General features: G+C 39.0%; 2 protein-coding genes and 1 non-coding gene across 7 annotated transcripts; all 3 read left to right on the forward strand.

The window, feature by feature from the left end:
- The first annotated feature begins 4,714 nt into the window (after positions 1–4,714).
- On the forward strand, positions 4,715–14,313 carry zc3h11a (zinc finger CCCH-type containing 11A). Of its 5 annotated transcripts, none has more exons than XM_053316728.1 (17): positions 4,715–7,384; positions 8,130–8,277; positions 8,553–8,672; positions 9,046–9,169; positions 9,256–9,438; positions 9,547–9,612; positions 9,719–9,892; positions 10,224–10,301; positions 10,454–10,534; positions 10,642–10,704; positions 10,796–11,317; positions 11,468–11,541; positions 11,635–12,054; positions 12,085–12,163; positions 12,411–12,583; positions 12,692–12,891; positions 13,020–14,313. In XM_053316728.1, exons 2-17 carry the CDS (start codon positions 8,224–8,226, stop codon positions 13,234–13,236), a joined length of 2,628 nt encoding a protein of 875 aa, XP_053172703.1. In that variant the 5' UTR covers positions 4,715–7,384; positions 8,130–8,223; the 3' UTR covers positions 13,237–14,313. The 5 variants fall into 5 exon arrangements, with proteins under 5 accessions (XP_053172703.1, XP_053172702.1, XP_053172701.1 ...); XM_053316725.1 differs by having other exon boundaries at positions 4,725–4,801; positions 7,313–7,384; positions 11,635–12,163; XM_053316724.1 differs by having other exon boundaries at positions 4,750–4,801; positions 5,135–7,384; positions 11,635–12,163.
- Positions 8,719–8,837, forward strand: LOC128356332 (small nucleolar RNA SNORA26). The gene has a single exon (XR_008321181.1). It is a non-coding gene; the product is annotated as a small nucleolar RNA SNORA26 (small nucleolar RNA).
- A 2,395-nt stretch (positions 14,314–16,708) lies between the features above and the next one.
- On the forward strand, positions 16,709–19,927 carry LOC128356247 (zinc finger protein 235-like). Its single transcript, XM_053316732.1, has 2 exons — positions 16,709–16,895; positions 18,914–19,927. Exons 1-2 carry the CDS (start codon positions 16,709–16,711, stop codon positions 19,735–19,737), a joined length of 1,011 nt encoding a protein of 336 aa, XP_053172707.1. The 3' UTR covers positions 19,738–19,927.
- Positions 19,928–24,781: the final 4,854 nt, after the last annotated feature.

The following is a 24,781-nucleotide window of genomic DNA, read 5'->3' on the forward strand; positions in this document are numbered from 1 at the left end:
ACACAGTTTAAAATCAATACAAAGAGAGGTATATTAGGCTTATAATCTCACTAAACATGTAGGAGCTATAAAGAACAGTAAAATTGATACATCAGGGAATAGTGAGATTGTAGGTGGATTTTAAGTGGAATTAGAGACAATGACATTAAAGGTTTAAAAAACAAACTATCCAGCATTGAAGCTGTTATGAAATATGTCATTTTAACAGACTCTTCAAAATAAAAGCTGGATTTGTCAGTGACAACTGCATCATTCTTACAAATGAAGTAGACCCACCTTAGAAACAGAGGCTCTCAGATCTTCTGCTGATGTCCATTGAAAGGGGCATTCTAAGTGACAGTAACTAGGCCATTAACATTTACAAACTCATGACCAAAATAATTCTCCTGTGATTTCACCAATCTTGCATCTTGCTTCCCTGACAAGACTACTCAGAATTGCTAATTCTCTAAATGGTAATAGGCTAGTTGTATTTTACAACAGATGTGTTTGAGAATTAAACATTTTAAAGTCTTTTACAGATGTGTTGTTTTACTGATATTCTTAATCACAAAATGTAAACCTTACTTTCGGATATAGCCTTTACACCAAACATTGTTCTTCTCTGTTGATGAGGCCCATTGAATGTATCAGGTGTCCTTTACACGCCACTGTGCAGGAAAGTAAATTGTTATCTTTTCTAGAGGAAAGGAAAGGAATACCATAAGAATGTGTTAGTATGTTGTAAGTAGCAGGTTCATTGTAGAAAGAGACACACTGAAGGACAGAGTGATAGAGATGGGTAGTCGTTGAAGAAAGGACTGTGAAGGTTTAGAGAAATTGTTCCTGTCTCCCAAAAGGAGCAGTTCAGTAATCAATGCACTGTCAACTGGTATTGTAAGCTGATCATGCTGCAATTCTAACTTACATGACATTGTTAATTTAACCATTATAGCATTATTGTTGACGGCAGCTCCATCTTTGCCAAAATAAATCAGCAACAGTTTCATCAGAACCTCACTCACTCCAACAATAATTAATAGGATTTATAATTTATAATTAAGCTTTTGATGGTAGAACAAACACTGTATTTACTCTAACATACAAATATGTTTTGTCTAACAAAGTCAAAGAATGTTTAATTAAAGTCATACATTATTGCCCTGTCAACTCCATTATTTGCAAATGTATTCCTGACATACACAATAAACGCTCCTTTCATATTGATGTGATGGAATTGAACATGTTTTTATTCAATCCTTGTATGTAACAATGCTTTGGGCTGCTTTACAGTTGGATCTGAAAACTTATTTTGCTCTCAAAGAACATAATTTTGTTATTCACATTCAACAATCCTAAATTTGCCAGCAATTAACAATTTATCATGATACAGTATTAACCCAATTAAAACTCACTACCTTAAAAAATCTGTGATGGTTAAAGACTATAAAAATGGTGTCTTAAAAGTCGCTGAATTTGAATCCATGATTGGTGTATTCAAGTTGAACTGGATAAAAGCTTATTTGGCACAACCTGATTCTATATGGTTCCATATACCAAAGTGTCTATTCCAAACTGTTGGAGGGTTAAAATTTTTGTTGAGCTGTGACTTTGAATTATCTAAATTGCCAATCAAATTGTCTGACTTCCATAAACAAATACTTTTCTATTGGAAAATGATGTTCACTCACAACTTCACACCGCATAGCTCCACCTTTTGGTACAATAACCATCACTATTAACAGGAAGACTTTATTTAAACAAGAATGGTATGATAAAAAAGTTATATATGTTATTGATTTGATGGATGAAAATGGCAATTTATTGCAATTTCATTCATTTGTAGAAAAGTTTAGCTTAAAATGTTGTAATAGAGAGTTTAATCAAATTTGTAAGGCTATTCCACTTCCCTTAAAGTTCATGATAAAAAAAATATCCTTACACACTCAAATGTGTTTGTCAAACTGCCTGATTTAAAAATAGGTGAATTGAAAATTGAGGGGAAAAAATGTAATAACGAAGTACTTGGAAGTGTGCTAAAAGAGAAGCTATTTCCTGATATCAAAACATCAATAAAAGTAAAGATAACTGATAATGAAGCGTTGTTAGAAAATACATACTGTAACTATCTTAAATGGCCAATTGCACCCAAAATAAAAGAAATTCAGTTTAAAATAACAAACAATATTTATCCTGCTGCTGAAACTCTAAAGAAAAGGTTCAATTTCGAGGTAGATCCTTGTGTATTCTGTCTGACAGAACACGAAACTACTGAACATTTGTTCTTTTCTTGTTCGGTCACAATGATATTTTGGCAAGATGTATATCGCTGGTTAAATATTGGGATCGACAATTCTTTGTTTAATAAATTTCAGGTGATAATTTATATGGATGGTCTGTCAAAGAAGATGTCCAAAATGGTGAACAAAATTCTCATTATGGGAAAGTATCATGTACATAAGAATAAATGGAAGAATAGCAAACCCTCCATAGTCTGTTTTAAAAATGAAATCAAAAACTATATGAAATCTTTAAAGGTAATCAGTCCATAAATGATTTATATGAAACTATGTCAAAGTCTCTTGCTCTTTAAGTTACAATCCTATTTTGTTTTTAATACGCTTAAAGCACGTTTATTAAAATGTCAACCCATAAGTTTATGTTTATGTACTTTTATTTTGTTTATTTTTATTTTCTATTATGTTATCTTGACCTGTTACTAATTGCAAATATTGTTTGTTGAGATGCATACAATGAGTCTACAGGCTTAAATAGAAATTTATATGTATACATATATTTTTATGGGTTGAAGGCTTGAAATGTTTCAATATGCAAGTTAAATATTTCCTCCAAGGAGTTTTGTAAATTGAAAGGTGAAATAAAGTTGAAAAAAAAAAGTATTAACCAAATTCTACATTCTACATTAATAAAATAAAATTCGGGAAGAAACTACCTTACTACAACTTCTAAACAAACTGATCTAAAAATGTATCTTCAAACCCTGTTAAATCTAAAAACCTGTAATCAAAAATGAACCAAAACTATTAATGTATGCACACACTCCAGGATTATACCTGAATACAACCTCTTGTTCATATAGGCCTGGGGCCTGTTTCAAGAAGCAGGTTTAACTAACTCTGAGTTAAAACCTTTACTCTAGGTTGACCAACTCTGAGCTGTCAAACTCAGAGTTCAATCAAATCAGTCAAAGTAACTCTGAGTGAAGCTCGTGCATGAGGAGATACCAAGCCCTCATCAATGGAGCACAGATAACATGATTCACCATGACAACAGGAGAAACAAAGGGCTCAGTCCTCCTACTTCTCCCCAAAGGAGTTAGAAATATTAATGAATACATGCAGATGATGAGTATATATTTAAGAAAAGACAGTCAACAGTGAGTATTAATGAAAAAAAGAGAAACATTTTGTCTCGAGTGGTTGACTTATTCAACATTTATATTCTGTGTATGTGTGTGTGTGTGCGTGGCACATTTAACATTCATGCAGACCCCAACAGGTACAAAACGTAGGCCTACTTGGCAGCCAGCAACTGAATATGAAATATAAAAATATAGCTCAAACAAGTAAGGTATTGATTACAAGCAAGTGTGGTGTTGTTTAGCCTGCCCTACCTCATTAAACAGTATTTAAATGCTACATTCAACATGATATATTTCAGTAGTTGATGAAATCTTCTAGCAAAAAAGAAAGTCAATTTTTCAGCCATCCCAACACAGCAAGTATTTAATATTGTCTATTTGAAAGCAACACCTATGCCTTTATACATACAACATTACAAAAATGTAAACGTTTAAGTGCAATAGTCAAGTTTAGTTTTATGTTTGGGCACTTTCACCTTAATTTAACAGTAGCTGGTATGGAGAGAGAGAAAAAGTTCCTCACTGGTATCTAACCAGCGACACTGTCACCATGAAGCATGAGCAGTAACCACTTGGCTATCAATCACCTTTAAATTTTGCTTTTGTGACAGCCCGACACACGGTTGCCTTGGAAACATGAACTTGACCAGAGAACTTATTCTGAACTGAGAGCATGTCCATGTTGTGTCGTACAGACGATACGAGGGCTGAGAATATTGTTCAGATAAATTATCGATTGTACAGAAAAATGGAAACACTCAAACAGAACATCACCAGAGAATGATAAAACATCCCAGCGGGGTCTGATCATCCCGACGGAGATTTGTGCTTCGTATTTGTGCTTCAATATTAACTGACTCTTTAAGAAAAGGACACACCATGTCTGACAGCTCCTTCAGTCTGCGGGCTTCAACTAAAAAGGAGGAGAAACTCAGGGTTAGTTGAAGAGAACCTGCCAGCGAGCAGGTTAGGTTCACGGAGTATGTTGCCAGGGTAACTGACTCAGAGTTAAGCTGAACTGGCTTTGTGAAACCGAAAAACCAGAGTTTCCCTCATTTTAGGGTTAACTAACTCAGAGTTTTCACTAAACCTGCTTTCTGAAACAGGCCCCTGTTGTCTTTTTTGTTGTTGTTGTCATTGTACACACTGCTGTCATGAAACTGTCTATTTTTGTTGTGTTTATGTTTTTATGTCACAGTTTCAATTTGAAATCATATTTGAAGTGTTGGAGAAAGGGAACCATGTTGTAACAAAGTGGTACAGTAGATGGCGGTAGTTTATTTCCCGGCCATAAAACCAAAGAAGAAGAATCGTCACTCTCCGTGTATTTTTATCCTGCTGCCGCCATTTTGCTTCAGTCTGAGTGCGGCAGGCAACGAATCGGGACGGGAGTGTTTACTACATTTTACAGCTTTTAAAACTCGTTAAAACCCGAAACTGGTAATTAACGCCGTATACTTTGTTTACATCATCATTGTCTGTGACATTGTAGCATTAAAGCGAATACCGCGGTTATTACAAAATACACAACAGTCTCGTAAAGCTCCTTTAACGTTGAGCTAACGTTACATGGTTTAGTAGGCCTCTCTTTTCTAGCATGGGCTTTACGAGAAAAGCATTGAGATGATAACATCAGTTTACTTATATTCTGATAATAGCTATTAGTCGAGCTAACTGATAATGTAAATTCACTATATTATTTATGAAGGTATTATTCTAATCTTTGTTGATCATTATATAGTAACGTTAGTGTCTTTTCTTCATCGCTCATAGTTCGTTCCAGCTAGCTTTGGGCTACTTTTTATTACTCAACAGTAAGTATGTGATTGTTTTCTTGACTGTCTTGGTTTCTAAGCTTTCGCCATACATACAGACAGGTGGCAAATTAAAGGAAAAAACGAATTAAATGAGTGGAGAACATAGGTGCGCTGTATAGTGCAGATAAGCATCTAATATCCAATCATACTCTGAGGCGTTTTTGATAATACTGAACAGGCCCAGTTGATTCTGATTTTGTATCAAGATGGCAAGAGGAAAAGATCTCAGTGAAAGCGGGTTGATTGTTAGATAATTGACGGCAGGAACTTTAGTCACAAAGACTGCCCGATCGGCTCGTGTTTCAATAGGAGCAGTGACATTAAGATATATGGGAAAGACATTAGTAAATAGGGTTGTAAATTGTGGTCGAAAGATTAAATTTGATGACCGTGATGCTCGTGCATTACTGCGATATGTGAATAGCAACTATTCCTCTGATGATTGACGTGATCAGATTGTCATCAAGAACAGTCCGTAGATAATTACATAGAGAAGGACACTAGTAGGATTTCAACGCCTAAACCTCTCATCAATGGTGCAAAAACCATAGGCCCTGGTGACTGGTCTACAGAGATGTGGAATAAAGTGATATGGTCAGATGAGTCGTCCTTCACCATATTCTGACTGCATGTGCAGCGATCACTGAGACAGCTGTACAAGGTTGATTGGTTGACCCTTATAGTGAGGGGATCCAGTGGATCGATCATGCTGTGGGGACATTTAGGTTTGGGTTCACTGGTCCCCTTAGAGGGAACGGTCAGTGCAAATCAACACAAAGTTGTTGTGAGTGACCACCTTTGTCCTCCTGATGGGGGCGGTCTCTTCCAGGATGACAGTGCCCCCATCCATAGGGCACAGGAGCTCACTGAATGGTTTGATGAGTATGAAAGTGATGTGATGCTATGACCTTCACAGTCTCCACCTATGTGAAATTTTGGACCAACATGTTAGACATTGCTCTCCACCACCATCATCAAAACACCAGATGAGGGAGTATCTATTGGAAGAATGGTGTCGATCCCTCCAGTAGAGTTCAGACTGTACAATCAATGCCAAGTTGCACTGAAGCTGATTAGCTGGTATGTGGTGGCCCAACGTTGTTTTTTCCTTTTAACTTGTCACCTACCTTTTGTATTGAACCATTGCTGAAGGTGACCTGTGGTGTATGTAATTTCCCAAAAAACATCAGTTGTGGTTCGTTAGTTGCACCAGTTATTTGGCCCATAATTTAAGATGAACAACAAAGTGTAGAAGTATTTACATAACACATAATGTGAGGTGGTTACTTTGTGAGTAGTTGACATTTTTCCTGTTCCTTAAGATGGAAGCCAGAGTTGTTTTTCTGATCATCAGTGTCAAGCTAGATTAAATCAACAGGTCTGAATGCCCAAACATTTATTCAGGAGTAGATAGTGGAACTATATAAGCATGGGTTGATAATGCAGTGTAGTGACAGTAGGAGCATGTTTGTCTCATGTTGCTGTATCTTGTGTGTGCAAATGTCAAACTCCCTTCATTATATTTGTGCACAACTGTCTGTCTCTGAATAACCCTTTTTCAGTTCCCTGGGGAGTGTTTTTGATTGATTTGTAGGTTTAAACCCATCTTCTTGGCATTGGCCCTTTGTGGGGATCCCTGGATATGGATAGCTTGGCCCCCCCATGGCCCCCCCCCCATTGAGAATACATGGGCAGAAGATTTTTTTTTTCTCTTCAGCATTGATAATCAACAGCTGAAAATATCCAAAAGCTTGAGTAACCTGGCCATCTTTTCTGCTGCCATCACCTAAATGGCACCAAGTGTGCAAAATGCCACCAAGCCCAAGAAGAAGCTGAAGATGTTTTTTCCCCCCATTCACCCACCAGTCCATGTTTGTCTCCTTTTTGCCACATCAATTTAAGCATTTTTGGATCTTTTTTTTCTTTTCTGGCTCTTTATGTCCCCCTATTCATTTCTTTCATTAGTTACACCAATTAATAAAAAAAAGAAATCCCCAAAAGGACTCAATTGCATCCAGCATCAGAAATGTTTAGCAGTCTGGCGTCTCAGAGAAGGGATGTCGTAGGAACACAAGTGTCTCTGGGCGATCCACCCCCCTTTTCCTCTTATCTCACGGATCAAGTGTTCCTTCAGGACTCCATACCACCAAGGAGACACCCCACCAGCAGTCTGCACAAGAGGGAGACAACTTCTCAGCCACCTCAGGTAAAGGTGGCACAATGCTAAAAATAAGAATAATTGTCTTGTTAGTACAGTTTAATACCATTTAATTAATCTTTAATCAGCTTAAGACCCTAATACGTTTTTTAATCAAAATTAGAAGTCTATTATAATTTCCATTAAAAACACCCATCAGTCAGCAGGTCATCTTACATGTTTTCCTTTTTTATTTTTGTTTACATTTCCAACAACCTTTTTTTTAGTGTGTGAATATTATCTTAGTGATTTTTAAGTTCTCCAGTCTCTTGCTGTGTGTCATTAAACAAACAGACGTTTGGTCACAGAGGACACAGTCTTTTGTCCACAGCACAGTGTTTGAGTGGAGAATTTGCACGAGATCTGTTTCATGTGAACAACATTGCTTCCTTAAAATAGCACAACCCTTCTCTGCCTAGCTACTGGTTTCATTTCATAGAATCATTGTGTGAACATTAGATTTTGTGTTGGCTTTTAAAGCAGAGAAATTGTTCATCATTTGCATCAGATATAAGACACACCCTGGTTGATGATGATGATGATGATGTACTTAATTCCAGTAAGAATCCCAGCTGTACAAGTTAGAGCAAGTCATGCTTTCCTTTTTCAAATGATCATTTCGTATGAAAAAAAAAAACAAAACAAACTATACACACTTCCTGGTATTGGCTTCACATGTTCAGACATGTTATAAAGTGTTGAGTGAAGTGATGCAATGGAGTAGGGTGTCTGATGTGTTGCTGTGTGCTGTCAGGGAGAGTTCTGTTGGCCCTGAAGACAACCAGCTGCTGGGTTTAAAGGTCATAACCTCATCACCTCTGCCACTAAAGACGCATACCGGCCTTACTATGACCAACCATGGAGATGACTGCTACTTCTTTTACTATTCCACCTGCGCCAAAGTAAGTCACCTTTCACCACAGAGATAATGCATATTATACACATATGACTAGTTTGAAAGTGAGAAGAGACTAGAAGCAAGAGTCTGGTCTTCCTGTGGCCCCTTTTACATAACAGGCATTGCTGGCTAGGTGTGTGTGTAAAGGGGACAGCCAGCATGGTAGGATTACACTCACTAGACATGTGTCTGATTCCAGAACGCTATCTAAAATTTCACACAGGAGGGGAACTGTGGGACCTGTGTAGTAACGGTGCATGTGTTTCCTTTACCTTGCAGGGAGACAGCTGCCCATTCAGACACTGTGAGGCAGCTATGGGAAACGAGACTGTCTGCAACCTCTGGCAGGAGGGGCGCTGCTTCCGTACCGTCTGCAAGTTTCGCCACATGGAGATCACAGTAAACAGAATTAATTTTTAAAAAATAGAAATATCTCCTTCATGCTTTGCCCATTCGAGGCTGCGTGTGTCTTGAATGGCCATTAACGAAGGGTAGAGAAGGTCTCCCTGTAAACCTGGGGCAGGAGCACCACTCCTTCCTCTGGACCTGTTGGGAGGAACACCCACTCGCTTGTATAAACAGCTGTTACTCAAAATAAGAATAAGAATGTCTGTAGTTTATTAGTATTAGCTGCATCTGTGTTTTAGAGTTCAGTGTGATCATGCCAAGCTCTATTTGTCCCACCAGATCTAAAATGTTCAATCTGTCAAGTCTGATATAAATCTGCTCTATGGATTCTGTTACATGTTGTTCATCTCTCTCATTAAAACAGAAAAAGAGAAAGGAGATCCCTTGTTATTGGGAGAACCATCCAGCTGGCTGCCAAAAGCCACACTGTGCCTTCTTCCATGAAAAGGCCCGTTATATTGATGGTGCCTACGTCCCACCTGATAAAAGTGAGTAAACTTTGTGTAACCTAAAACTCTGATTGAAATGTAGAGATTTTAAGACCACACAATGATAATCACCGTCATCCTGCCAGGTCAAAGCAAGAACGAGGAGCAGCCGTGCGAGGAACCAGCTCCTGCACCACCTGCCCCTCTCCCCACTGCAGCTAACCCTCAGCTCAGAGGAGTCATCAAGACAGAGGGTCAGGAGCCTGTGCCGAGCCCCACCCACCCACCAGTGGTGATTAATCCAGCTGACGATGACGAGGACGAAGATGGTGAGCTGGATTTGATGTGATAATTTGTTGCCTTTTTTGTATTTTGTATTGTTTGACTATTTCTGCCTCATGTTGACACAGGACTTTTCTGTATCTTTATGCTTCCAGATCAGTTCTCAGAGGAGGGAGAGGAGGGCAAGGTCGGCACTTCTCCTAGAAAGCTCCCCAAATCAGGTGAGACGGGAGCCAGAGACAAAAGTAATAATTATGACATCATTTGTGACTGTGCAGTCCAGAGGGACAAACATAGACTGACTGTGTCCATGTTGTGTCTCCACAGATGAATCGCTGAACTTTGGAGTGAGCACCTTGGAGGAGATCCGGCTGAGGAAGGCCCTGAAGGCCAGCATGAAGAGAGCCGGTTATCCCATTCAGAGCGCTGACACCTCTGCCAATGGAGAGAAAGAAAACATCCAGTCATTTTTCAGACCGGCCCTTTATGAAGCCAGAGATGGTAACAATCTGAAATCCTTGATCAGAATTTCAGGGCACTGAATATCCAGATTTATCATCCTCACACATTCTACTCTATTACTAATTTGTTGTTATATCTTCTAGAATTAGATTTTAAGGAATTGTGTTACTTGATGAATGTGATCAATGTGGATTAAACGTAATGCACAGAGATACTTAAACATTATATTATATACCGGCTTTGAAGCAGCATCTTACATGACTTGGTCTACAAAATAAAACAAATAAATGTTCATTTTAAGTTTCAGATTAAATAGAGAACATTATCCTGTTCTCAACCAGCACATTGTTCCTTTTCTTTTTTAATGTAGCCCTGCTTGTTTTTGAAGAACCTGGGAGACCTAGAGGCAGTGTGGCTGAAAGGCTCGGAAGGAAGGTGCCCATCACAGGTACATTTTCACTTTTGTTACAACACGAAATTCACTGGAGCTCAACAGATTTTAAAATGCATCACTTCTGTATTTAAAATGATAACTATGATTTTAAATAGTAATAATCTCAGTGGGATAGATTGGAAGCTCATGTCTCATCCTTTCTGTAGATGTGAAAAGAGAAGGACTGAAAAGGAGTCTAGCTGAACGTCTGGGCCGAGGTGTGGATGAAGAAGAGCATCCTCAGAAATGTGAGTACTATGAAACATGAAAATCATGCTGGTAATAGATGTTCATCATCATGTCTGTATGGAATGTTTTATATGCGTCTAAACTGTTCTTTCTCCTGCTTCTTCAGTTTTAAAGCCTGTTAAAGAAAGACTTGGATTGCATGCTGGTCATGTTGGACTCACTGAAGCAGGTAAGACATCTAAACCGTAAAAGACTCTACCTTCTTTCTGAAAATATATGACTCATCACATCGATTTAAAACATTGTTAATTGCTGTCCAGCAGCTGATACCAATACAGGCCCAGAGAAAGCTGCTGAGCAGATCCGCATCAAAACTCTGGAGGAGATCAGACAAGAGAAAGCAGCTCAGTCTCAGAGCCAGAAAGACGGTCCTTCAGCCACAGCTGAAATCATCGTTAACACTAAAACCACAAAGGGTGTAAAACGAGCCATCACCGTCAAAGACGACTCCATCGGCCACATAAAAACCTTCTCTGAGATCCTCCATGCCAAGAAGAAAAAGGAGGAGCAGGAGCACAACCCCAGCGCTAAGAAGACCAGGCATGCTGCTGAGAAAGCTCCAGGCAAGATCCAGGGAGAGCCTGACCCAGCTGAACCCGGGCCTGAGGCTCCAAACACAGGGGAGATCAGGGTGAAGACCCTGGAGGAGATCCGCAGAGAGAAGGCAGCCAGGATTCAAGTCCAGCAGTCTCAGGACACTGAAAACAAGAAGTGCCCGAAAACTGAGGAGAACAGTGCTAAGAAGCCTCGCCTACTGCGCGCCAAGAAAGCAGCTTCTCAAAGTAAGATGCCTCACATTTCCTCACTGACATGTGTATTACATGCATGCATGATTTTTAGTTCTCTCTGTCAGATAAATCATTCACTTTGCTGATCCTCATCTTCTGTACCATGGTTTAGAGTTTTTAATAATTATTTTCTGCCAAACTCAGCAGGCATCACCACATCTGAGAATAGTGATGAAGTGACGGAGAAGCCACTGAAGACTCCTGCTGCTGCTCCACAGGTATGTATTGTAAGATACTGCATCATTAACTGTGGCTGCTTGTTATTCTGCTGACTGTAGGTGATGGTAAATGTATCTCCTTGTGTCTTTTAGACCATGTCTGCCACCAACAGTGTCAAGGTAAAGAGCTTTGAGGAGATCATGCGGGAGAAACGCCTCCGCAGGCAGGAGATGGAGGAGCAGGCTTCTTCCAGCAGCAAGGACAAAGCTGACTCTGAAGCAGTGCCGTCACAAAAACCAACAACAGGCAGCACCCTGAAGAGGAAGGTTCCTGCTAGAGTCACCCTCACACCACCAGGCTCTTCATCACCCTCCTCAACCACTGTGGTCCCTGACTCTACCCCCTCCGCCCAAAAAGTCCCCGTTCGTAAACAGATCCCCTTCAAATCCAAGGCTGCGTCACCTCTGAACAGCACTGCTGCTGTACCTGTACAGCAGGGTGAGAGCCAGTCCTGCTCACAGAGCCCCAGCAGCTCCAGAGAGGTCCCAGAAAGAAACACAGTGAGCTCCACTGCTCCATCAGCAGCCAGGCCGACCAGAGCAGCTCCTCAGGGTCCCACTGCTGAGAAAATACTCAACACTAATCGGAAGAAGTCCCCAGAACACAGTGCAGACACCAAAGGTACCTCCATGTGTCTGGTCAGCTCTCTGCAGTCTCCTAATGAATGTCTTGTAAATGACAGCTACAGTTTTCCTCTATCAGAGTACAGGTTTTAGACTAACCCCATCATTTGGCTTTGTGTTGGCTTAACTAAGCTTAAAACAGGATTCTTACACGAGTGCATGTGTGTAAGGTGTAACAAATAACATGAAGATGAAGCAGCATTTTATGTCATGATATATAATTAGGACGTCGTTGCCTTTTTCAGTGAGGCCCAAACTGAATGTGAAGCCGTCTGTGATGAAGCCTGCAGTGCAGGTGAAGCCGGGCCCGAAGAGGAGAGGAGTAGAGCGGTCTGCTGTAGCTGCTGTCAAACCTCTGAACAGCACCTCCACTGTGCTGGAGGAGCCACTGCAGGATGCAGCATGCAGAGACAGACAGGTAGGTTGGAATACTGACAAACAAAGTTTGTATGTTTTCATGCATATCTTATGGTGTGAGTGGCCTCGTCCTGTTAGTGACTCTGAGTGATTTTTGTTGTATTGTCAGGTGTTCCCATCCTCCAGCACAGAGGCTCAGCTGAGCTCAGCTGTTCCTCATAGTCCCAGCACCCTGCTGGAGACAGGCTCCAGCTCCAGCCCTCTGAGAGAAGATCTGCAGACTGTCCCTGTCTTCAAACAGAGTCCAAGCCAAGAAACCAGGCCGGCCAGCACTGCTGCTGCCACAGAGACCTGTACAGTCCCCCAAAGGTAAGAGTCCACACAGAGCTTCAAACGTATACTTGGAATTTAAAGATAAGACAGGCTAAGTGTGAACTGATAAGGTGTCGGCTGCTTTGCATTACATCAGTATTAACCAGCTTCTCTGTGTGTTTTAGCCCAATCATGAAGAGTCCCACTCAGCATAAGCCACGGAGACCGAGTGTGGCCCAGCCGCGCACCACCTCCGCCTCCAGCGCCACCTCCACCTCAGCCGTGGACGACTTCGAAGAGCTGATCAACGAGTTTACGGACGACCACATGGAGGACGACGTGGACCCCGGCATCGGAGAGGATGACTTACTGCAGGAGTTGTCAGAGATGATTGACAGCTGAGGGCTCCATCATCACCCCGCCTCCAACCTCTCACAACCTTGTCTTGTGATAGTGCGTTTGAAGACCATCACCCACTATTTACCATGGAGCGTTTTTTGTTTTTTTTAAAGACATTTTTCTTAAAAGTCCAACTTATTTTAAACATTAGGGTCATATTTGTTGTTCTTTACATTTTATACATCTTCTCTTATCCAGTTCTTCATTTTCTGCTCTTATGATCATTTTAAAGACCTTGTGTTATTTCTACAGAGCTTCATCATGTTTTATGATAATTTTATGAAAGCAGCTGTGGTGCTTACAGGTGTAGTTTAGACCATTGTCAGTTGGTCAGGAACTCCTGGAAGATGTTGAGGGTTAAAATGATGAATGTGTTTTAGAGAGAAGTCATTTCTGTATACTGTGTATGCACCGGGAAGAGCAAGCTGAATATAGCAATGGTTAATTCTGTTGCATTAACAGTAGCCTGCCCCCCCTCACTTGTTTTTGTTTTTATGATTGTTCAGTTGATTTCCAGATTATGACATTTAAATGTATGAATTTCACTTTCATGGTGAGCAGCAAACTTTAAAACCTCAGAGGAAGTAAAAATATATTTTCCAAATCTCAGCAGTCATCATGTTGATGTTAGTTTATCCATCAGTTCTATGTTCTATTGATTTTCCACTCAGATCTTAATGAGTGCACCTTCTGCCTGTGACTGTCCTTTTTTATAATGTGTGAAATGCATTAGTTAGTTTGAACAGTTCTTTTACTCAGCATCCATACTTTGAAACAACTAGTGTGGGATAACCTCTCTGGTCTTTGTTAATGAACACCTCAGGGACTGTTTCTGATCTTTCTATGTTCTTTATATGATCGACACAACACTGTATTTTATTTCAACAATGCTGTCTTTAGCTGTTTTTTCCCTTTTTATGTTGGCATTGGTTTATCAATGTGATCTGAGGAAAGAAGAACTAGTTTGCTCTGTCCTGACCCTTTTCAACAAGAGTACTGTTTAAAGTGACTTGTGTAAATGACTGTGTAAATAAAAAATGCTTTTAATTGATAATTCTTAATACAGGTCTGTGTGTTTATTCTATGCCTTACAAAAAAGATGATTACTGAGGTAAAGCTGTATCAACCTGTTCATATAATACAACTACAACCTCTAAAATGAGCTTTTAGCTTGATGCATTTACATTGGCAACTAGGTGTGTGTATGTGAGATATTAAATGATACTCTTACTGTAGAAAGCACACAGATAGGTCTGTTCTTTGTAGGCATAGCCAAAATGTAATATTAACCTTTACATACTGTTTGGGTCAAATTTGACCAGTTTTTACATTTGACAGCTGTAAAAACATCCCAAATGTCTTTTACTCTGAAATGTGATGACTTTTCCTAAAGTGGCCCAAAATGCACAAAAATTAACATATTTTAAAATGTTGTACTTTTGTATAGGTGCTACACATTTTTGTCCATTGAGGCTGTTCTGTTGCTGCAGTTTCTGTAAGACTGGAACTAAAGAATTCTTAACCTCCACTATTTCAAACACCCAACAAGTCGATGGTACTGGTACTGCTTTCACTACCAAATTGAGTTCACTTGTTTCCTTCGTGCTTACTGGTCCAAGAAATGCATTTGAATCTGCTGCTGTCCTTAGTTGAACAGTACTGTTCATTAATATTAAATGAAAGAGTACAGTCTAGACCTGCTCTATGTGAAAAAAGCCTTCGAGATCATTTTGTGTGTTGTTGTCACATCATCAGAGGGTCCACACTCTATACTTGAATAATACAACAAGTTTGAAAATTAAATTGTAGATGTTATTGTTAATGATCTCCATGTCTTCCTTCCATAGTATTAATGATGATAAAGTTGAAATGCTCACCATCAATATATTTATCTGCAGGTTATTCCACTGTTGCAGCCTTTCTTCATGAATGCATTTGAATATGATTATAGAAACACATATACAGATTTCTATTATGGTTTATTTCATAGGACTACTGCAACAACACAATACATAATAAATGGCACTAGGTGTATTCCATAATGCTGCAGGATACACATGACTTCCAATGAAGACCAGGAAGTGATGCAGTCACCACCACAGAGTGAAAACACTACACAAAAAGTAGTATTAGAATTAAGGGTAAAAGTCCTCATCATGTACAGTGATGTATTTCCAGATATTATAATACTGGGTTGTATGTTACATTAATGTGAATGAATTTTCTTCTGGTAAGTATTACGCCATGCAAAACTGCAAGTGTCTCTACTGTGTTACTGTAATTCATTCTGAGGAGAAATACAATAAAACTAATTCAAGTATAATATCAAGCATATACAGGAGCTCTTAAAGTGGCCTGTGCCAAGAAGTCATTACTGACCACATGTCTCCTTACACATGATATTGATCCTGTAGACATGCATGTATAAGTTGACACCATATAGTATCTCATTTCCATAGCAAGTCATTGCCACCAAAGATATATTGTATTTAAACCAGTTCTGAAGAAGAATAGTGTATTTTTGTCACAGACATGGCTCTAGGCATATGAAAAACTTTGAATAATCATTTGTGTATATGATTTTTCCACAAAAAAAGTTGAATTATCTCATTCAAATCCTACTACATCTACTCTATCTGCCTTTAAAACAAAATCTAGAATCTCTGACTATGTATTTAAAATGTTGAACTGTTGAACACTGGCTATCTTCTACTTCACTGTAAACTTCATTCTCAGTGTTTGTGTACTGGAAGCTTCAAGTTTCAACATCACACTTGTGTAAATTGAATACTGGACCATGATTGGCTCCAAACTACCTACCTGCTCATAGGTACACACCTTTAACTGAGATTTTGATAAGCACAGAGGAAATTTCCTCCTTCAGCAGATGAATGTGAAAACAAACTGTGTACATACATCATTCTGCAGAGAAGAGAACAACATCCAACTGGAGTATCCTCTAGAAGCAAAACACGAGTCTGAGGAGGAAGAGAAAGTATTCTGACTCATAATATATTCTCTATATCAAACCTCTGAACCACAAATCTATTTTACATTCATAAATACCTAATACCTAATCAGTCAATCATAAATGTTTGATTAATTCATAATAAAGCTATCAGAGAGCAGATAGTCTGTTCATTTATGTAGAAAAAACATTCACAATCTTACTATATTTATATGAAGAATCATGTTTTTTTTCATAAATGTGTCAAATTTGTATGCACAAAAAAGAGATGTGTATATGGTGTTTTTTTACAGCTCAGAAATGTAAAAATTGGTCAAATTTAGTCCATATAATTCTCTCCATGGCGGGCAGGTTGTGGTGCAGTGTACTCTCCTGACCAGCAGATGGCGCCACAAACCAGCAGTGTCCATAAACACTGACAGAACACTCGAGCCGGCATGCTTGTGCTTCCGGAGCAGTAGATGTAAACAGAAGGACGTTCCGCCTCTGGAGACTGCAGCAGAAAATATGACCAAACTGGAGCTGTTAAACGTGTTTCTCAACGACAGGCTGACAGCGGCCGCCGAGGAGATTTTCCGAGCTGTTAAAGATACGGTGGCCGAGTATCAAAGCGAAATCCTGCGCTCCAGAGAGGAGAACGAGAGACTCAAACGGCTCCTGAACGTAGCCGTCCAACGACTGCTGCTGCAGCCAGGTGAGAAGGAGCTGCAGCGGTCAGTGTGTGCTCTGCTGTCAGGCAGCATGTTTAATATCTTTTAATGCTGGTGGCTAGAATGACTGTTACCTCTATGTAAAGGTACTATCAAACACTTCTGAAACAAGATAACTGAGATAACTAATAAGTAAGAGCAATTTGAACAGTCTCAACATTAAAGTGGAGTTTAAATACTTAATGGATAGACTCACAGTTCTTCAAATGTGTGTTAAAGCAGCGGTCAGGTGTGGAATGGAAGTGATGGAGGACTAAATCCACAGTGTGTCCACACAGTCATTTAAAAGTAGATGATCAGCTTCTATTGAGCTTCATCAGTGTGAGTTAGTCATATCAAGTGATATCTGACACATTTACAGTCTTTTTAGCATCAAATTCCCTCTTAGTGTTTCCTGTTGAGCTGTGGTGGAAGTATAGTAACAAAAAGACTTTGCTACTAAAAACACTGCAACATTGAAACATAGACGATGAAGATTTGAAGCTTCATATTAGCTTAAGATCAACTTTTAAATCCATGTTTACACAGAAGGAGGACTGTGGATTTAGTCCTCCATCACTTCCATTGTAAGTGCATTATGAAGGGATCTTCTAATGGTCAGTATGAACAGGAGGAATCATTACAGCAAGAAAAACTGCTTTCAGTGCTCATTCGATCACCCAATTGAACTTGAAACAACTAACTTGAAAAATTGTGCACATGTCCTTTTAAAAAACATGTAGGCTATATTTAGAAAATTGTGGTTTTCTTTGAATATTAAATATTAATATCAAATAATTTCAATCATGTAATCAGTTTTAGCAGCTGTGATTTTTATTTAGTTCATATTAACTGCTCTATTGCAGTTAATGTGCTTCTGTTCCTGTCAATATAATATTTGACTGATAATGGACTGAATACATTGACGAGGGATAATTGCTTATGATAGCATTTATTCAGATTACAGAACCCCAAAAGTATATTATGATAATAATGCTGTGTAAGAATAAATCTAGAGACATTTTATCATAGTGTTGCTCTGTAAGGATAGAGCTCTCTTTCATTGTAAGGTTTTATAAAGCTACATCTACAAAGATATTTTAATTTATGTTATGGTTAATCAGATAATTGTGTGATAGCACACACATTTCTTTCCAACATAAGTGGTCTAGCAACATATTCCTGAAAGGAGAAAAACACGTTTCCCTTGTAGGCTAGTTTATGGGATTAATACTGTACGTATCAGTCACAGGAATGTCACATCACACAGGTCAAAGTTACAGTAGGTTGTACCTGAGGAAATGAGTGTTGTAATGAAATCATTGGAAGTAGAAATGTAAAAGAAAAGACTTGGAAACTATTAGATAGGGAAAGCTGCAATCCAGAGTTCAAATGAGTTCAATCACATGTGTCATCATGTACATCTTCACTAGCAGTTGAAGACAGTCACAAACACAGTATTGGAATAACGGCCGCAACTAATGATTATTTTCATTATCATCTGCAGATTATTCGTTTAATTAATCATTTTGTAAATAAAATGTTAAAAGTCAAAATGTATCTTTTCTTAGAATCCAATGATGACGTCTTCAAGTATATTTCATTTGATCAGCAGTTCAAAACAAAAATATTCATTTTACTGTCAGGTATGAAAGAGATGCTCAAATTTGAAACTTCAATTGCGAATATTTGGCTTTTCTGCTAAAAAAATGACTAAAGTGATTATTTTATAGCAAAAAATAGTTGCCGATTGCACAGGTAAAAGATATATGCATACATTTAGCAGTTGAAGCTGTCAATTCATTGAAGGGCTCAAGTTGTTTCACCTGTCAAGCAAAGCAAGATTAAATCTGCAGATTTTTGATTAAAGTTTGGTTGAGACACTGAGAGAACAGAGTCAAACTGGTGTTTTTGAAAAATAAAAAGTATCTTACAGGTCAGACTGAGACATCCCTAGAGAGACACAATTATACTTATTTATTTGAATGCACTAAGTGTGACTGTGATGGGTGTATCTTTTCAGAGTCCCACTCTGTCCAGCTCCAACAAGATGATCAGCCCTGTGAGTCTGAATGGAGGAGCAGTGTGGAGCTGCTGCCACAAGTTAAAGAAGAGCCCAAGCTCCGAGACATCCAAGAAGATTGTCCACATGAAGGAAGCGAGTCATCAGAAGGAAACTGTAGCCATGTGGAGCCACTGCAGAGGACACAACCTCCACCAGACCTAACAGTGTGCAGCAGTGAAACTGTCTCTCCTCCTCCACTAACATTCCAGGAGATCAAGACAGATAGTGACACAGACAAACAGCAGCCAGCCAGCAGCTCACCATGCTCTCTGACTGTCCATTCAAACTGCCCGCCTGCTCAGAGCGAGTCTCACCGCGACCCTGCAAAGAGTCACAGGACTCCGAAAACAGGTCTATCAGGATTCGCAGGTGTTCCGGTGAAAGGATTACCTCGCTCAATCGGAAAACAGAGCGTGCACGTTCTGCAGTTAAAGAATGTAAGATCCCTCAAGCCGCCTCCATCTCGCCCCTCTCACCCGAGCCAGAGCATCCAGAGGTGGCACAGCTGTAAAGAGTGCGGGAAGGGCTTCAGCTTCGCCTGCCAGCTGGAGGTCCACATGCGCTGGCACACCAAGGAGAAGCCGTACAGCTGCGCCGTGTGCCGAAAGAGCTTCACCACAGTCAGCATGCTGAAGAGGCACCACCGCATCCACACAGGGGAGAAGCCCTTCCGCTGCCACGTCTGCGGGAAGTGCTTCAACCAGTCAGCGCACCTCAACACCCACTTCAGGCTGCATACGAGGGAGCGGGCCGGCTGGAGTCGAGCCCCGCACTCCAAGTGAGCCTCCGGAGATCCTCAGAGAACAAGAAACTAAAACATCTGTAAACTTGGAAATGCTTTAACTGTCCAGATGTCCAGGTTCAAACAGTGTACAATACTTGTGTTTGATTGTGTGTCTTCTCTGTAGTGCAATACAGTGTGATATGCGGTTCATTGATTGTGTTGTTGAACACACTTTTCAAATGAATTAAACGATCATTTTGTGCAACCTGGATCTTGTGATCATGGTTTTAGTGACAAAACACCCTCAAAAGCACAAACATTGACTTTTATGTATAATTGAGTTTGTCATATTTCTCTTCATGTTTGTGCTTTTGCTCTTGTCAGTGTTTGTTCTTATCATTTTCACATGCAAAGTTCATCAATGAGACTTTCTGACATGGCAGTATTGGTAGCTTCAGTTTTACAAGAGTCCAATAGGACTGAGCAGGCAATCAGCCATGTTGTAAACACAGACAGTGAGGTCAAAAATCACATTGAATATCTCTAATATTTTCACATAAACCTGGAAATAATCAGAAAGTTTCAGGAATCAGAAAACAATAAGTTATGAAATGTAAAAGAGTAGTATTTAAGGGCTGCAATCACATTTAAGCACATTTGTGACATTGACCAACTTAACAACTTTCCTTTACTTATATCTTTTCCAATGAAGTGTTCAGATGACACTCAGGTGGATGTGATCTACTCATCAGAGACTTGTTTGAATAACTCAACTTACAGCCAGTGTTCACTTGCTATAAATATTACTGTGCCTCAAGTTTCCAGCAGGTCATTGTATACTAAGTAACACTGTGGTAGTAGGAACTAAGTGAAAATGTCAGAAGTCCCCTGATTATTTTTAACAAAGAGGAACTTTCTCAGTGTCAGATCATGGCTACATGAGAGGTTTCTAAGAAGGCAGTGTAGGAACTGGATCAGTTGCATCTCAGTTAAGGAAAACAGCTTCAAGAACAGAAACGATTCAAATTAACAAACTGAAACACAGGGGTTGAGCATAGCTCAGCGAGTAGAGCACCCGCCCCATGTGTTGACCTGCTTGTCATTCCCCCTCTCTCTACCTCCTGTTTCCTGTCTATCTCCACTGTCCTGTACATTAAAGGCATAAAAAGCCCAGAAAAAACATACTTTAAAAAAAACAAAACAAACTGAAACACAAGTCAAAACGAGGTACAAAAAGAGGAACGTGGTGCAAATGAAAAAATGTGCTGCAAAAAACAAAGACAAATGCAGCTCATCAAACGCGCTGCAAACAATCAACACATTTCCTTTTCAGCTGTCTATTAGATTAGGGAGGGATGTGAGGTCTCCACTGAGGTTAAGGTGAAGTTCAGGTTTATAACAACTTCTTCAGCAGAGAGCCAGCAACACAGGTCACCATTTCTGACGGTCACAGATTTTGGTGTAACACCGGTTAAAACAAGGGAAAATATATTTTTTCAGACAATACTTGCATGAAATATTACATTTTTCTGAGGTAATGAGTATTCACATTTTCCTCTATCATTACCCAACCTGACCAAGATATAGAAATTATTACTTAGATTTTTGTTTTGACTGTTTTCATTAGCAACTAGATCATACTTCACTATGTGATTATGCATGTAAAGCCTAACCTTTTCATGCATTGTATTGTGTCCACTATATTACAATTTAGTCTGTGTGTCATAGCCTATATAAACATTTTTAAGAAATCCCATTATTAATAGGCCTATATATTGACTTAGTAAACCAGTGGTGTGTCATCATGCATTATCTCATTTTAAAATACTGTCTTGACTTTTCAGCAGTGCGCCGTGAGGACAATTGCCACAGAATGAGACAGCAGAGGTCATCGGAGCCGCCTGAGGCTACAGGTGCTCATACTTTTGGATTAACCCTTTCATGCCTATGTGTATATTTCAATGAATGTACAAATAAACATAAACATATTGCTGCTTCACCTTCTAACCTACCTGATAGCATTACCATGCTAATAAAATACCTACTTATCTAAATAATTTTCTATCTAATAACACAGCAACTCCAGGGCACAAGTGTGTATGGGACACATACTTACTCTGACCTTCATATACAAATATACATTCTTCTCACTGCTTTAATCTATGAGCGTGTGTCTTTTGGCAAGTAAACATGCTGCAGTGCCCAATGGGTGCATTGTTCTAGTATAAAGAACACAAGACTCCAAACAGCAAAAGTACTGTCAAAAGAACGTTGTGTTGTAGAAGTGTTAGAGGAAGAGTAGTCTTTTCTAAACCACTTCTCAGGAAGGAAAATAAGGCCAAACACTAGTGGTGGGCTAATAAATACCACCATATACAGTATAGCCCTCTAGTAGTACTGACTACACCCTGACCAAGGAGAAGTATCACACCATTCTTCAGAGACATGCCACACCCTCTGGTTTGCATGTTTGTGGAGGATGATAACCTCAAACACACCTCAAAGGTTTGCAACAACTTCTTGAAGACCAAAGAAGTCCAAGGAGTCCTGACTGTCATGGACTTTCCTCCACGGTCACCTGACATCAACCCCATTAAACCTTTATGGTGGCACTTGAAACTGAGAAAGCCAATCATTCAGTGACATTGCATGAAGCCGCGTGGAACATTGTCAGATCATGCTGGGATAACATGCGTCAGGTTTTGCAACTTGTAGAGTTCATGCCAGCTCAAATGCATTTTGTTATTAAAGCACCAGGGGGACAAACCAAATACGGAGATATTACCATTTCTAATGAAAAAAAATCACATTCTAAACAAACACAAAATCTTGACTAGTGGTCTCCAATTTAATACTTGCAATCAGTCTTTATATGCCATCCAATACAACAGCCATAAACTGTACTCTTACAGAGTTTACCCAATTGCAGTTTTTGTTGACATTGAGTGGTTGTGGTGTACTACTTTAATGTATTACAGTGTTACTGATATTTTGTCCAGCTCATGGATGCTAATCACCTGTTTGACAACAAAAACTGACAATGTATAAGTTTCGTGAAAGTAGATTTTATGGTGGAGTTACATTGGATTGTGTTAGATTGCACTGCTGTACCTAATAATAAAGTGCTCTGTATGTATAGCCCAGCTATTTAAATAATGGTATAAAAAATATTATAACTATCCACTGTTTAGTTGAAGTGTACACCATGACCTTTCACTATGAAATGCTACTGCAGCAACAAGAATGAAGACCCTCACTGGCTCCCCATCAGCATTTCTCACAGCAGACATTTTGACCTGATTGATTGATTGATTTATATATTTTGTATATCTGTATTATTATTATTATTATTGATGCATTAACATTTAAGGAGCATGTTGATTGTTGGTCAAATTTGGGAATTCTACATATTTATATGTTGCTGAGTTGTTTAATTTATAACGATACATAATTAAATGCTATGATCATCATTGTTGTGGATAAAGTAACTGTCAGGTAAATGGAGTGTAGAAAGAAATAAAATATTTCATCACATTGCAAATGCAGAACTTGAGTAAATGTGGTATTTTACTTTCCACTTCTGCTTCTGTGATGGTGTTGACACACCCAAGCCACACGCATCACAACCAGGAACTGAACTCATTATTTTAAGAAGCTGATCCTAATATATTCTAACATGAAAAAATATGTACAATAAGACTTTAAAAAATGTTCTAGTTCTAGATTGTAGTCAGTATTCTGCCATGGTGGAAAGTAACTAAATATATTTACTTAAGTACTGGACTTAAATTCAATTTTAGGTACTTGTACATTACATGAGTGCTTCCATGTGATACTACTTTATACTTCCACTCTTCTACATTTCAGAGGGAAATATTGTACTTTGTACTCCACTCCATTTATTTGACTGGTCTAGATGATGTAAAGGGACTGCACACCCACACAGGTGACTTCATTTCTGGTGATTAAGATCAGTTGGAAGTTGGGCAGAGCTGTGATGGGAATTATATGACACCACCAAGTGTGATGATGAATCAATAACAATGAGGTGACCTGCTGTAACAGGTGCACAGAGAAGGAATGTTGTAGTTGGTGAGATGTCAGTCAAACTCATTGTATATATGCCCATTCTGTCCTGTGTAGGTGCAACACAAGTGCGTAGAAACAGGTAATCATGGCATTTTGACATTTGATATTGTATTTGTCACAGTGTGTAGGCTAACAGCTGCCTTGCATTTAGTTAGGGCCATGGTATTTACTTGCACAGAACCCAGTGTGACAGTATTTGCACAAATTGGTTGCATATTGTTTTTCATATATAACACTCAGAGCCTGATCAATTATAAAACATAGGATTGCTATAAATAAATGGAATAAGTCACCTCAAAGGAATGAAAATCACATTTTAACTCCTGCATGCATGCTGTGCAGCAGCACCGCAATCTGCTGGACATTGTCTGGTACTACCAATTAGAAAATAAAGAAAACAATAAATAGAACTTCTTTATGATAATACATGAACTATCTCTCTCTTAAAATGCCAGTATAGAAACTCTTTCAACACTATTTTGCTGAATTATTATTATTATAGAAAATAAACATCACACAAGCAAGCGCATGTAATCCTCCACATGTGAAAACTTGTAAAGGTAAGTTATAAACTTGTCTCAATAACTTTGTACTGAGCCAGTTCCTCTAATTGAATCAAATTAGAGTTTTTCTGGTGTTTGATTCATGTACATAAACTGTTCTATTTATGACCACTAGATGACACTCTACTATCTGATCTGATTTAATTAAGTATATATAAGTATAGCAACCTAATTAGTATGAATATTAATTTGTTTTACATTGCATTTGTTTGTAGATTTGCCAGTAACATTTGTTTTAGAACGTTTTTAATTGCTGATATGCAGATATACTCTAAATGTTCTATCTCCATTCAGTGCACTTACTTCCAACCCTCTTTCATCCTCACTCCCTTTTCTGTTTTTTTGGCCTTTCAGCTCAAGGTTCCACAGCCTTCCTGAAGACCTGTGATGCACTTCAGCTTTCGTGATAATAATGCTCTTTTATTTTATGGTAAGAAGTACTCCATCTCA

Source organism: Scomber japonicus, chromosome 3, assembly GCF_027409825.1.
Source record: "Scomber japonicus isolate fScoJap1 chromosome 3, fScoJap1.pri, whole genome shotgun sequence".
Lineage (NCBI taxonomy): Eukaryota > Metazoa > Chordata > Actinopteri > Scombriformes > Scombridae > Scomber > Scomber japonicus.

Coding starts and splice junctions, on each gene's coding strand:
- zc3h11a (XM_053316725.1), top strand. CDS start 8,224: ATGACCAACCATGGAGATGACTGCTACTTCTTTTACTATTCCACCTGC. Junction 9,893..10,223: donor CCTTTATGAAGCCAGAGATG/GTAACAATCTGA, acceptor TTTTTAATGTAG/CCCTGCTTGTTTTTGAAGAA. Junction 10,705..10,795: donor TGTTGGACTCACTGAAGCAG/GTAAGACATCTA, acceptor ATTGCTGTCCAG/CAGCTGATACCAATACAGGC.
- LOC128356247 (XM_053316732.1), top strand. CDS start 16,709: ATGACCAAACTGGAGCTGTTAAACGTGTTTCTCAACGACAGGCTGACA. Junction 16,896..18,913: donor ACGACTGCTGCTGCAGCCAG/GTGAGAAGGAGC, acceptor GTATCTTTTCAG/AGTCCCACTCTGTCCAGCTC.